We start from the raw sequence: 12,963 nt of genomic DNA on the forward strand, positions 1-12,963 counted from the left end.
TGGACATGCTATCACTGATTTCTGTATCTTCCTTAATTTCTGCAACCAATTTATTTTTGCTGCAGGAAATTCTCCCTATCATATCCGCAGTACATTACACAGCAATACATTTTCATCACAGTCATTCAGGACAGTCATAGTTTTCTTGTTTATTGAGATTTACCTGGTGACCAAAACTTCATACTGCCTATTGTACTTCACTAACAATATGCTGCACTGATACAATCCATATGGCAAGCTTCTGATGCCTGCTGTTTATATTTTCTAACATACTGAAATGGCTGCTTTCCACCTGAAATAATGATGCCCCTTGAAAACCATTTCTATGGTTAGTCTGTGTAAGACCAGGAACTTACTTTGCTCTGTTCCATTTGCAACATTACAACAAAGCTGACTATCACTAACATAGCACAGCCCATTGTGCAGTAACTCCTTGCCCTGTAACACAACATGAGAACTGATGCTTTCACCAGTGATAGCTGGGACAACTGCTGATTCATTTAGAGAGAGCTCATCAACTGGGTAATACTTGTCATTGAGCACCCAAGCCAATCCACCAACTTCAGCATGTCCAGTCATGGACCCATTACACTGCAGCCACAGATGTCAAGAGGAGATCAAGCAGCCTACTTAGGAATCAGATTTATGCAGAGATACCAACATGACAACACCAATTTCACACACTTATACTGCCTACATACCTCCATCTTTTCTCGTATTTCTGCCTACAAGAAAGAAATCAATGCTCTGTTGTAAGAAAGGTCATTGTGCAATACTAAGCATTTGGTGTGTGATTCAGGTTTTGCTTCCTTCTCTAAACTGTTGTTACAGATGTGCAACCCAAAAGGAGAAAATTAATGTACCAAAGTCTTTGTAACATTTTCCAGTTTTGAACAATAACACCAATTCTTAACATGGCTACAATTGTTAATTTTTATCTAGTTTAGAAGAATAACAAACTAACACCTACATTTATGGATGTATATGTACATTCAACACTGTATTTCGATTAAACAACAAATTTAAATTCAGCTTTGCATTTAGTATGTATACATAGCGGAACCATGAGGGATGAACACTGGTAATGAATGTTGTTTAATGGGCAGATGTGGAGGGAGGGAGAACTGCTGCACTTGTAAGAAACTTGGTACCTACTCCTACATTTTGCAGCATTTGATTGGTTACACTTCTATGATGGCTTTGAAGACATCCATATTTACAGTAAGTCACATATTTTTGGAACATCCTTTTATTTAAACTTTTTCCAAAATTAGTAGTAGTAGTGATACAACAAAGAAAATAATTAAGACAAAAATTAAGATGACAATGATGATTAATTACAATAACCATAAAACTTCAACAGACTGTAGTAAGCAAAATTTCTTTACAAAATTTGATAGTCATTTGTTTCCTCAGTAAAATAGTATTTCTTCACTTTTGTTTTGGAGAACTGACCTTCCATTCAAAGTCTCTGGAATGTGTGTGTTAAGCATGCATTTTTAAATTTTGTTTGTTTTGGGAAACTGAGAGTCTGCAGACAGTTTAACAGATACTTACTCTCCCTTTGTGGGATGGTGTCGCACAATGTGTATGATGCGTCCAGGTGGATACAGGGGCTGATGCAGCGTCAGTGCAATACTGGAGTCTGAGGGGTGGACAGCCACTTCACGGGCAACTTCTTTTGCCTTCAGGTACTCTGCCATCTGACTGTCCTCAGATTTCAACTCAGCAGCTGAAGTTGGCAGTGACGCACAGCCACAACATACAACACTGCAAACTATAGTCTTCCACTGCAACACACACATGCAATTAATTTATACACAGCCCGACAGTTGTGGTACATTCACTTTATTATTATCACTACAGATTTTAAGCTTGTGAATGCTAATTTCTTATGCTGTCTTACAGAGAATGTAAAACAAGCAGGAAGGATGAGCAAGGACCTACAATATAAAATACGATCAAAATAAATCCAAATGTTCTTCAGTTATGACACAGCATAAAAATCACACCTTTAAATTATCTCCATAACCACAACATTTATGAAAAAACTATATTAGGTTTAAAATGTGTATTTCACTTTTCTCTGTAATACCAGTTTGAAAAGTGTTTGCTGTAATACACATTCAGACTTTTGGGTTTTCATATGAAGTATCCAATATTTCTGTTACAATTTAACCAAAACTGGAATGTGTTCACATTTTATCAAAATTCCATAGTATCAAATTTGATGAAAATCAGTTTGGCAGTTCTCAACTTGTTATATGCAGACAGACATGGCAGAGCTAATTGGCACATTTCAAAGTCTTAGTTATGAATTTACCCTTAGGAGGCCTGTCATGATAGAACAGGAAGCAAAGCTAGGCTGTGTTTAGAGTGAGGTTTTCTGATTTGAATCCCCCCCTCCCATACTGAGTTGGAGTTGATGTGAAGAGGATTTCTTTGTGAAAAAAATTAGTTACAAATGTATCATTTGCTTAATGGGAGAAATACTCATTTCTCTCTGCCACTACATCCAGAAGGAATTAGGCCCCACTGAACCCCTCATCAAATGAAAACCAGGGGCTCTTTGCTGCAAGAATGACTGAAGTGTGAGGCTGATTGCCAATCTATATACTGCCAAAACCTGGAATATATGGAACATTCTTTTGTGCCCTTATATAGCTCCATGGAATGATTTTAATGGCAGTAAAAACATAACCTTCACCTTCCACATTAATAGTAAAGAAGATCCTAAACAAGACCTCACAATACAGTGACCTGAAACACATGCCATGGTCAGCGGGCAGGCCGTAGTATACCAAATGATCATATGTACATTTTATTGGTGGCATGCGGTAGCCTAGTTGGTTGAGACACTGTGCTACAAGCCAGAAGGTTGCAGGTTTGAGTCCTGATGTGATGGATTTTTCAATTGACCTATTCCTTCTTGCCACATTATGCCCCTGGGGTTAACTCAGCCTCTAACAGAAATGAGTACCAGGAATCTTCCTGGGGGGCAAAGGGTGGCCAGTGCATAAGGCTGACAACCTTACCATCATCTGCAAGCCGACTGTCTAGACAACGTGGATCCCTCAACATCCCACAAACCTATGGGCCTCCACAGCATGTTACAGGGACAGCTTTACCTTACATTTTCATTTACATTAAAAAGATTCCTTTCCTTTTTCCTGAACTGAATTTACTTGTGTAATTTAAGCACTTTCTTACTTGATAAAATAGTGTCTGAAGGTTGTGATGCACAAACTATGCATATGTTACTGTCCACAGTTTGGCCACACCATAACTCAAGCGGTTAGTCGCTGGTTTCCCACCGCAGCAGCCTGGGTTCGATCCCAGGTCTGGTAAAGTGGGATTTGTGGTGGACAAAGTGACGCTGGGGCAGGTTTTCTCCCAGTACTTCTGTTTTCCCCTGCCAATCTTCATTCCACCAATTGCTCCACAATCACCTATCATCTGGGGCTGGTACAACAGGCCAGAAGTGACCACAGTACAAGGGACTTAGTCCCACCCCACTAGCAATAAAAAATACTGTCCACAGTACAGTTTTTCATTTCCAACTTAGATGACTACATCAGAATGTGGCATGGAAACATGGTGTCCACACTATGATTCACGGTCAAACACAGAGGGGAAGATGTCCCTTGATACAATTTTGACTTAGTATAATTTTTGTATAAAATGTAATTAAATCTGAATGTGATGTGGCAACATGATATGGACATTTGCACCTATGGACTCCACCATACAATATGCTTGTTTACATTCAGATGAAAACATTCCTTGATATCCCTACTGCTGAGTTCTTAAGACTCATTTCATTGTTTAACATTACAAAGAACATAAAGTTTTGGAAACTGGATCTGTTTCTGCCCGCAGATTAAAGGAATGAGAGGCAACTACTCTGCTGTGTTCATTAGAAGGAACTAACTTCAATCACTGGAAAACCCAAGTCCACATCTACTATAGTGAGTCTCAATTATGTTCCTCAAATATAAGCATAAGCATACTATGCTTATAGGCAAGCAGAAACGTTCAAATAAATATACTGGCATAACCACTTTGTTTGTGCTAATACGAGGGAGCACTGTAGAATGAATGAAGCAATCATTTACTCCACAGACTTGTACAAGGTCAATGTCATTCTTATTTTGGTGTTGTGGTGTTCACTACAGCATACATTGTACATATCCTAGAGTGGTGCAGAATGCAAAGTATTCATTTGATTAATTCACAGATATGATATTACTGTACAGAGTAGCAAAGTCCATCAGAGCAACCACTGCACATCTGTGCCCTAAAAGCTATCTGCAGTGATGGCATTCAGAATTAAGGCACATTTATTTCTCTGAAAAATATTCTGCTAGAAACTGGTTGTAGGCAGCCCAGTATGACAAATGCTGGTAATCCACAAAGTTGCAGAAACGTCCATATGGAAGATGTTCTATGTGATCTACAATGATCCCCAGGTACAAGTGCCTGGTAGTGGGCCCATCATTACCATATTTCCCAGTGAATGATGGTGAGGGTGTTGTATGATCAGTAGTTGTATCCGAGACTGGGCACTGAAAAATGTTCTGTGAACAGCTATTGCAATGGGGTGCTGAGTCTTCAGCTTGTCTTAGGCATGTGTTTCTGATGGATGCTTCACATGGAATGGGATGGGGCTGATGAAAATCCACATTCCTTTCAAGATAAATAACTTAAACAGCAGTTTGCAATAAATGTTTGATCAGGAATTATTGGCGACCTCCTCTTGGGTCCTTATGAGCTGCTACCATGACTATTTACATTTCCTATCTAAACATTTACCAGAACTACTAGGCAGTAAACCATTGCAAACATGGCAGACAATGTGGGTACTTCATGACAAGGAATTCGTTCTATTCTCACAATGTCACACAGTATTTAAACAGCCACTGCTCAGGTCAATGGAAATGATGAAATGGACCAGCTCTGTGGACTTCACAATCACCCAGTCTCACTCCTACCAACTTCCACTTGCATTGGTCATCTGAAGAGCACTGTTTATGCTCAGCAATGTCACATACTCGTATGAGATGAGATGTGGAATGCCACAGAAGCAGCTGGTATAACAATATGCAATATGTCTGATGTATTTCAGTGGACCAGGAATTCCTGGCATTGACTTTAATGATGGTCCATTTCAACACCTCTTGTAAACCGTTACTAAGTGACCAGATGCTGTTCTGTTCATTGTTATAAAGTCTTTATCTGCAACTATGTCATTTGTATGCTTTTCAATCATGTTGGCATATTTTGTTAATGAAGCCATCAGGATCATATATTTAGATGACCATGCAAGTGCAGAACATAGTACTTATATCAAATGTAATTAAGAGTAACCCTGTACATACATCTGCAATCAGGTTTTGTGAACAGAGACAATAATAAACATTCTGGAAAGCCATATGAAGATGTAAGATATAAAGGAAGCTGAAAATAAATGCACCAAACCAAATCCATAAACAACAAGATAGAAGTAGGTGAAGTTTCATTCTAAGCAAACCAACCTACAGTTACTGTCACTCACTGAACAAAAACTGAATCCAGAAGTTGAAATCAGATATGCATGTCTTATTATATCGACATTCCATATAAGCTGCCAATCTCCTTCCTAATAGGGGGAATCCATAGGGGCGAGATTTCCAAATGAGGTTGGCTTATTGGATTTGTTAAACATGGCACATGGACCAAATCTTGTATTTTCTACACCTGCTGTTATTTTCAACTTCCAAATTCCTGGCCTCATCCCAACCTACCCTATAACCTTCTTCATATGCATGCTGGGCAGCTATTATTTTTCTAAAATAAACATCTGAGGTTGTGCCTTTGTTAGCCAAGACGCATGGCTAGTGGTCTGCCTGTTTCACCAACGTAGCTTCTGCCACATTCACAGGGAGTGCTGTAGATGCAATGTGCTCTCTGTTGCAAATTTCTTTCCAGTCTGGACGTCATGGCTGAACATGCAGTCATCACTCAACTAGAGCAACTGTGTGGGAATATACATACTAATGGGGCACATAAAAATAACAATGACAATAACACCACACCAATATTTATAGGGCTGCACAAAACAACACAAGAAATATGGAAGCTGCAAGAAGGTGGCACATGTAAAGATAAAGACTGATGCTCTCAAGCAAATGTATTGTAATAAATGAATGACAAAAATGGAATAACATTGAAATATGTAGCAGCTTAATTTTAATATTATTTCAAGTTAAGGAGTAATTGTAAACATCGCTGCATTAACGATGAAAGTAAGTGTATAAAATGATACAGCAATGCATCAGGATGCTGAAACATAATCTTATTCCACAGTCAGCTTCTTTTCCACAACATATCAAATGTGCCATTGCAAGTAAGACATACAGTGTATCTGTGATGTGATTGACAAAATCTGCACATGCTTCATCAATATGCTTACATTTATATAGTTTAATACTTGCATGTCTGTATCATCAAGCATATATGAAAGTGTCACTATTTCTTCATCATATCATAAACAGTTTTAAATACATGATACTGTTACACATTAGTGACTAAACATGAAGTTTGGATTGGATTTATTGGACTCTTACAAATCGTAGATACAAGTGATTATAGCAGTCTCGATAATGCATCCACTCTGTAATTTACGACACCATGCACTAAGTCTTATCAGTCTGTCTTCAGTAGTGGTTGCCTGACAAGTGCCCCCAACCATGCAGTTTCCTCATCTTTTGTGTTAAATAGCTCATGTCCTCACTGGCTGGTGACTCCTTCACAACTCTATATGGCTGCAACTGTCCTCACATTCTTGACTGCCAAGCCACAATTGGCTAGATGCCTCAGGGCAAACCAAAGAGAAAACACCTCTTCCAAAAGTTCTTCTATTGTGCTTGTGTATCTGCTGCCAAGGAGACAAGTTTATCGGCCGTTCCCTAGGAAGAGCCATAACTTCTGTTTTCACTATTCTGGTCTTTCGGCTGCCATGCCACAATATATTGTTCCAAATTTATTTTTACACAATTCTGCCATTTATATAAAACAGATATGAGATTTGGAACTTAGAATTATGGAGTCTCTATGGCATAGATTCAGTGAGAACAGGGGCAAGAGAAATAGTGAAGTGCAAGTTTGATTTAGCAGGAGTAAAAGAGGTCAGATGGGACAGGGGTGACACTCAACCAACAGGTGAGTGTACATTTTTCTATGGAAATCGAAATGAGAATCATGAATTCAAGATAAGATTTTTCAGTATATAAGAGAAGCATATCAGCAGTTATGAGAATAGGATTTGTTAGTGACAGAATGTTGTATATAATATGAAGAGTTTGCTGGTGTTAGATCGTTCTGAACATTCTGCCCCAACAGACAATAATACTGACGATATGAAGAACAGTTTCCATATGGAACTAGAACATGTGTTCGGAAATTTCCCTACATACTACATGAACATTTTGTTAGGAGGTTCCAATGAGAGAGTGGGTACAGAACACATTTTCAACCAGCAATTTTACTTCACAGATGGCACAATGGTAGGTGGGTACTGTACATGCATAACATGAAAACTTTTATTTTCTTCTGCACCGGTATTTCTGCATTTTATTGATGGTTTTGTTTCATGCACTTATTTTCAAGTGTCCTTTCAGCCTTAGTTTCAAGTCTTAATAAAAATTTTCACAATTTGTACTGTAAATCTTCATATGATCTCCTGTTAACAAAACATGATCTCAGGAATATACAGGTGTTCTGTGACATCTAGGCCAAACTTCATGAGCATGTCCTGGAGGTCATTTAGGGCAAAAAATGTCTGGTACACCATAGGTCTATCCAACACCATTATCAAGTTAAGTCCTCATTCGTGTTTACTCTTCTGTCTATAATGCAGCACACTTTATATTTTAGGCAGCACCAGACTTACATTCAGCTCACTAAAATGTCAGTTAAAATGTCATTATATATTCTATGTCAGGCTACACGTTTTGGCCTTACAGGGCCATCTTCAGGCAACACATTTTGCTGGAACCTACTGCTGTGTATGGTTGAGAATAATGCCAACATACATAAACAAGTACTACTGACATAAGTTAGAACAATGCAGTAGGTTCCATCAAAGCATGTTGCCTGAGGATGGCCTTGTGAGGCCAAAACGTGTAGCCTGACATAGAATATATTTTAATGACATTTTAGGAACATTTTAACTGACATTTTAGTGAATTGAATGAAAGCGTGGTGTCATCTAAAATAAAAAGTTTGTTGCATTACAGACCAAAAACAGAAGTGATACTTCAGTGCAACAGGATGCTGAAATATAATACAAAGTCCTAGTGAAGCGAGGCGGAGCTGCTATAGCTTGACTGAGTTCCTGCTTGTACACTGTCTAGGATGGTGTGGCCATGTTGTGTTGTAGTGCGGTAATAGTAAAAATGCCTAATTATTTACATATAAAGAATATGCTGACATTTATTTTGTATATGGTTTCTGCAATAGGAATGGTAGGGTTGCTATGGTGGAAACTGGTAATGATATCTATTTCAGATAATTTCACATTGAAAAGAATTTTAGAGTGAATGCAGAACTTTGAGGGAGACTGGTTTCCTTCCATGAGCAAATGCAAAATGTGAGCAATTACAAAGTGGAGATGATGATGTTCTGGCAGCAATGCAGTGAAGCCCAAGTACAAGCATATGCAGAATTCCCAAGATAAACACAGGTCTGGATTATTTTGTACCATAATGGTTTCTATCTGTATCACCATCAGAAAGTACAACACCTCTTACTGCTTACTGGGAGATAACACCACCATGTAGAATTTTGTGAATGGCTGCAACCACAACTACACATTCTGCATGACAATCTGTCCTCAGATGAGGCTCAATTTACCCAGAATGGTATTACTAGCACAAGGAAATTGCACCCTTGAGCAAACAAAAGACCACACAAGCTAGCAGAAAGTAATTTTCAACGCTAATTTCAGTTAATGTGTGGTGTGGAGTACTAGGCAATAATGTAAAGGGCTCTCATGTAATTGATGAACATTTAATTTTTCAGTATTAGAGAAAATTTCTGGAAAATGAATTACAGGTGAATTTAGAGGATGTACCTCTTGCAGCATGAAGCTCAATGTGGCTACCAAATGATGGTGCTCCTTCACGTCAGCAGAGTGGTAATGGAATTTTTGAATGAAAATTTTGAAGGAAGATGGATAGGAACAGGTGGACCTGCGGCTTGACCCACTTGGTCTCCTGACTTAAATCCACTAGATTTCTTTGTGTGGGCTTGCATGAAGTGGAGGGTGTACCATTGTGGTAAACCAGAGGCAAGGCATTAGTCACTAGAGATCAAAGATGAAGCCACCATTGGTATGAGAAACTAATTGGGAAGCATGCAGTGGCAACACTTAGTGGCATGATTGGCAGCAACCATTGAGATTAATACTGGGCATTTCTAAAATGAGCTATAATAACATTTACACTTAAGTGTTGTAAGTGTTCAAAACGATGATAGTATAGGTGAGTTGAAAAGACGTTTTTATTCAGTGCTAAATTATGCTATCACTTAACTCAATAACAGTGTTGAATGACCCTATAGTTTGCTAGGCATTTTTTTCACTCCAAATGAACATGTTTCTGCAGTTTGGCCAAAAAGTCGCTAAACACTCTGTGTATACAAAATGTAGTCATTCTGACATAGGTTGTCCAGTGAATGAAGTTAGCTCTAACTAATGACCCCAACAGAGTAGGTATCTCACACTCCTTTCACCACAGGATGAAAACAGATCCCGTTTTTGAAGCGTTGTGTTCCCTGCAATACAGAGACTGGACAAGTCCAGAAACTCAGTAATTACCTGAGTGCTACACTCCATCATCAGAATCAATGCATAATGCATAATTTACCAAAGAAAATGCAGAAAAGACTTCCATGTACTATGTTTCCATAACGCATTCAACTTAAACTATATTTCTCAAGAAATTCAATTTTATCAAGAGTAAATATACGGTGTTTATTTCTCTTTTACGAAATTCCTGTCTAAATGTAGGGGTGCATAAATTATGTAACTAAATATGGTCGTTTTGGCATTGAATTTTTTTCTGAACAAATTAATACAAACATTTAATTTCAAGTCAAACATCAGTGATCCAATCCAGCCAATCCAATGGCTGGGTTTCGAACCAAACACCTCTCATATGTAATTCACTTGCATTATGACTGTGCCAACTTGCTTGGTGATATACATGATATGACATGCACCTTGGGGTCTTTGCTTCTTTTGATGGTGTTAATGAGGTCAGCTCTTAGGGATTCCAGCTGATGTAGTCCAATGCGTGGTACCACATCTTTGCCAACAACCACTGAAGTTATGAAGGACTTGGTGTATTCCACAGCTGGCATGCTGCAACAGATGTATTAGAATTTAGTTATGGAAACTGATAGAATTATCAACACCACACTTGGTCACACTGTGATCCATGTTTATGCATTAAAACTCTTGAAGGACACTTCAAACATGATTTCTCTGAATACGCATGGTATGAGCTCAAAAAGTTCGCAAAAGTAACCTACATTTATAAGACAGTAATAAACTTGACAGAATAACAAAATGCACTGATCAGTACTACTATTCCAGAGGTACACCATGGACACATTTTGGCAAAATACTGCTATACTGACTCAACACATCTATCACAGCCTCATACTGTTGCCATCTTCAGCTCATATTTGTAACTCCTACTGCCTCTGACTGCTAACATACAGAAAACAAGAGCCCATGATTTATAACATACTTATTTCCTTGTGCTATTAGCCAAGAGGTACAGCATATGTCAGCTTACACAGACCTTCAGAATGTCAAAATATAACACTCACACACATTTACTTTCAGTACCTATTTTCATTTGTTATGATTTCAAACGTTTTAAATTGTTTCCTTATCATTTCCATGAGCCAGTTATGCTATGCATCTGGTCTGAAAGATGTTTTCTGTGATGTGTGTAATTCATATATATATATATACACAATATGCACTGTGCAACCATGCAAGAAATTTCACATTTACCACTTTCTGCACAGAAGTCTCTTTCACCTGTGTTACTACACTTTTATACAACTGCATGGCAATTTATGCATAGCTTGTGAACTAAGTAAGGGAGTTAACTTATTCTTAAGTTCTCTACTCCTCAGTTCTTACTGAAGAGAGTCACTTGGAGAATAATTCTGAAAAATGTCACTACTTACTGTTCTAACCTTCCCAACTACACTGAAAGTTAAGCTGTGGAGATCTGTCTGCACAATCAACAATTGAATATTAAATTAATAGTCAACAACTAACAGTCCGGTCACATGATCCAGCCTACTCATAGCATACAACCAGTAACAGCGAAACACACTACAACAAGATAAAAAGTTTACTCTACACTAAGCATTCTCATGCCATCATTCCCATAAGCCTAACAACAACAAATCTAACATACCAGTCAGATACTACTCCACAAGACAGTTACTGCAGACAAGCCACTATCCAAAGCCATCACACACAAGGTCTTCACACCACTATAATGTATTATATGCACATGTGGGCGCACGCACACACACACGCACACACACAATAAAGTATACAAACCTACTCAAGCACAAAAAATTAAAAAAGAATACATTACAGTGACACACATCCAGGAATACCAGAGTTTTGACACCCTAACTTTCAGGAGAGTTTTACATTTTTATATTCAATAAGTGGATCTTCATAAAAAACATTTTAATTGTGAAAATTGATTCATTTTACTTGCAGCCATATAACTATGTATTTGATCATAAAAGTACTCAAGAATGATCAGTTGATCAAATCATGTTGTGGTTGGAGAAACAATAAAGTTAATAAGTTCTAGAAGTTTGTGACATTGGTACATTAGTACAAATACTGTCATGTATTCAGGGTTTTTGTGACTAATAATAACATGTTCTGGATTAGATGATTGAATCTATTGGAACTTCTTTACAATTACAATCAATTATAACAGCTCACCATCGGTGACTGTTCAAAACTTGCTCCATTGCTTACTGCACTACAAGTGTCTTCTCTTCTACATGACTGATTTGGTTCTGATTTATGATTCAGTAACTACTTCAGCTTCTGTTGTTCGTGGGCTAGCACTCCACAGCTGAACACTCAACTTCTCATGAATGAATGAATAAATGAATTCACGAATGATCTCTCTTTTATAACTTTGGGAGGACCCACGAGAGGCCACCACACCAAGCAATTTGTCTTTTGGTCTCTCATATCATTTGCAGTGGAAACGACTGGTGATCCCACAAAATCTATTCCCATGGAAACCCTGTTTGTTGATTCCTTGTATCCTTGTTACCCTTTGTTGAATCTGTTGACATGAGAACGCGTTTTAGCGAGCCATTGCCTAGCAAATCGTCATATTCGTCATAATATTATGTTTCTGGACATTATTCAACGTCCTGTTTATATTTAAAAACACGTTTTTTTGACTGGATTCTGTCTCTGTATTTAGGTAAAACCTACTTCAGAAGTAGGGGCTAACTCAATTAATCGGGCCCAATTGATTAAGTTTTACATTTCACCTTTCCTCAGTGTCTTCTCGTGATCTTTGAGATGACTTAGTATGCACCTGTTTTGGTTAATTATTCTGACTACTACTGTACTTTGTTCATGCAACTGTTTTGCCATATGGACACTACTGTAATATCTGCCCATATACATTGTGTACCCTTGTCAAAAATGGAGGTTCAGAATTATGAACACAGTACCCTGAAGGGTCATACAATTGGCATTATATACTTACTTACTCATGGAACTGAGCCCTTCTTGAGGAGCGGCCAATTCTGCAGCTACTCAAGAATTTCCCAGCATTTTATGGAACCTGAAGATTCATTACTGTGTTCACAAGAGCCCTCTACTGGTACCTATCCTGAGCCAGACCAATC

The 12,963-nt window shown here is 38.1% G+C and overlaps 1 protein-coding gene across 1 annotated transcript in view; it reads right to left on the reverse strand.

Moving 5' to 3' along the window:
* Positions 1–701: 701 nt before the first annotated feature.
* The window catches only part of LOC111870352 (sn1-specific diacylglycerol lipase alpha), a gene marked incomplete at both ends in the record, with an annotated part of 110,580 nt that continues 98,318 nt past the window's right edge, over positions 702–12,963 (reverse strand). The window contains 3 exon segments of the mRNA XM_023862559.2: positions 702–725; positions 1,558–1,790; positions 10,261–10,402. Coding sequence (XP_023718327.2) covers positions 702–725; positions 1,558–1,790; positions 10,261–10,402 — 399 coding nt within the window.

The sequence above is a fragment of the Cryptotermes secundus genome, unplaced genomic scaffold, assembly GCF_002891405.2.
Source record: "Cryptotermes secundus unplaced genomic scaffold, Csec_1.0 scaffold391, whole genome shotgun sequence".
NCBI classification, from domain to species: domain Eukaryota; kingdom Metazoa; phylum Arthropoda; class Insecta; order Blattodea; family Kalotermitidae; genus Cryptotermes; species Cryptotermes secundus.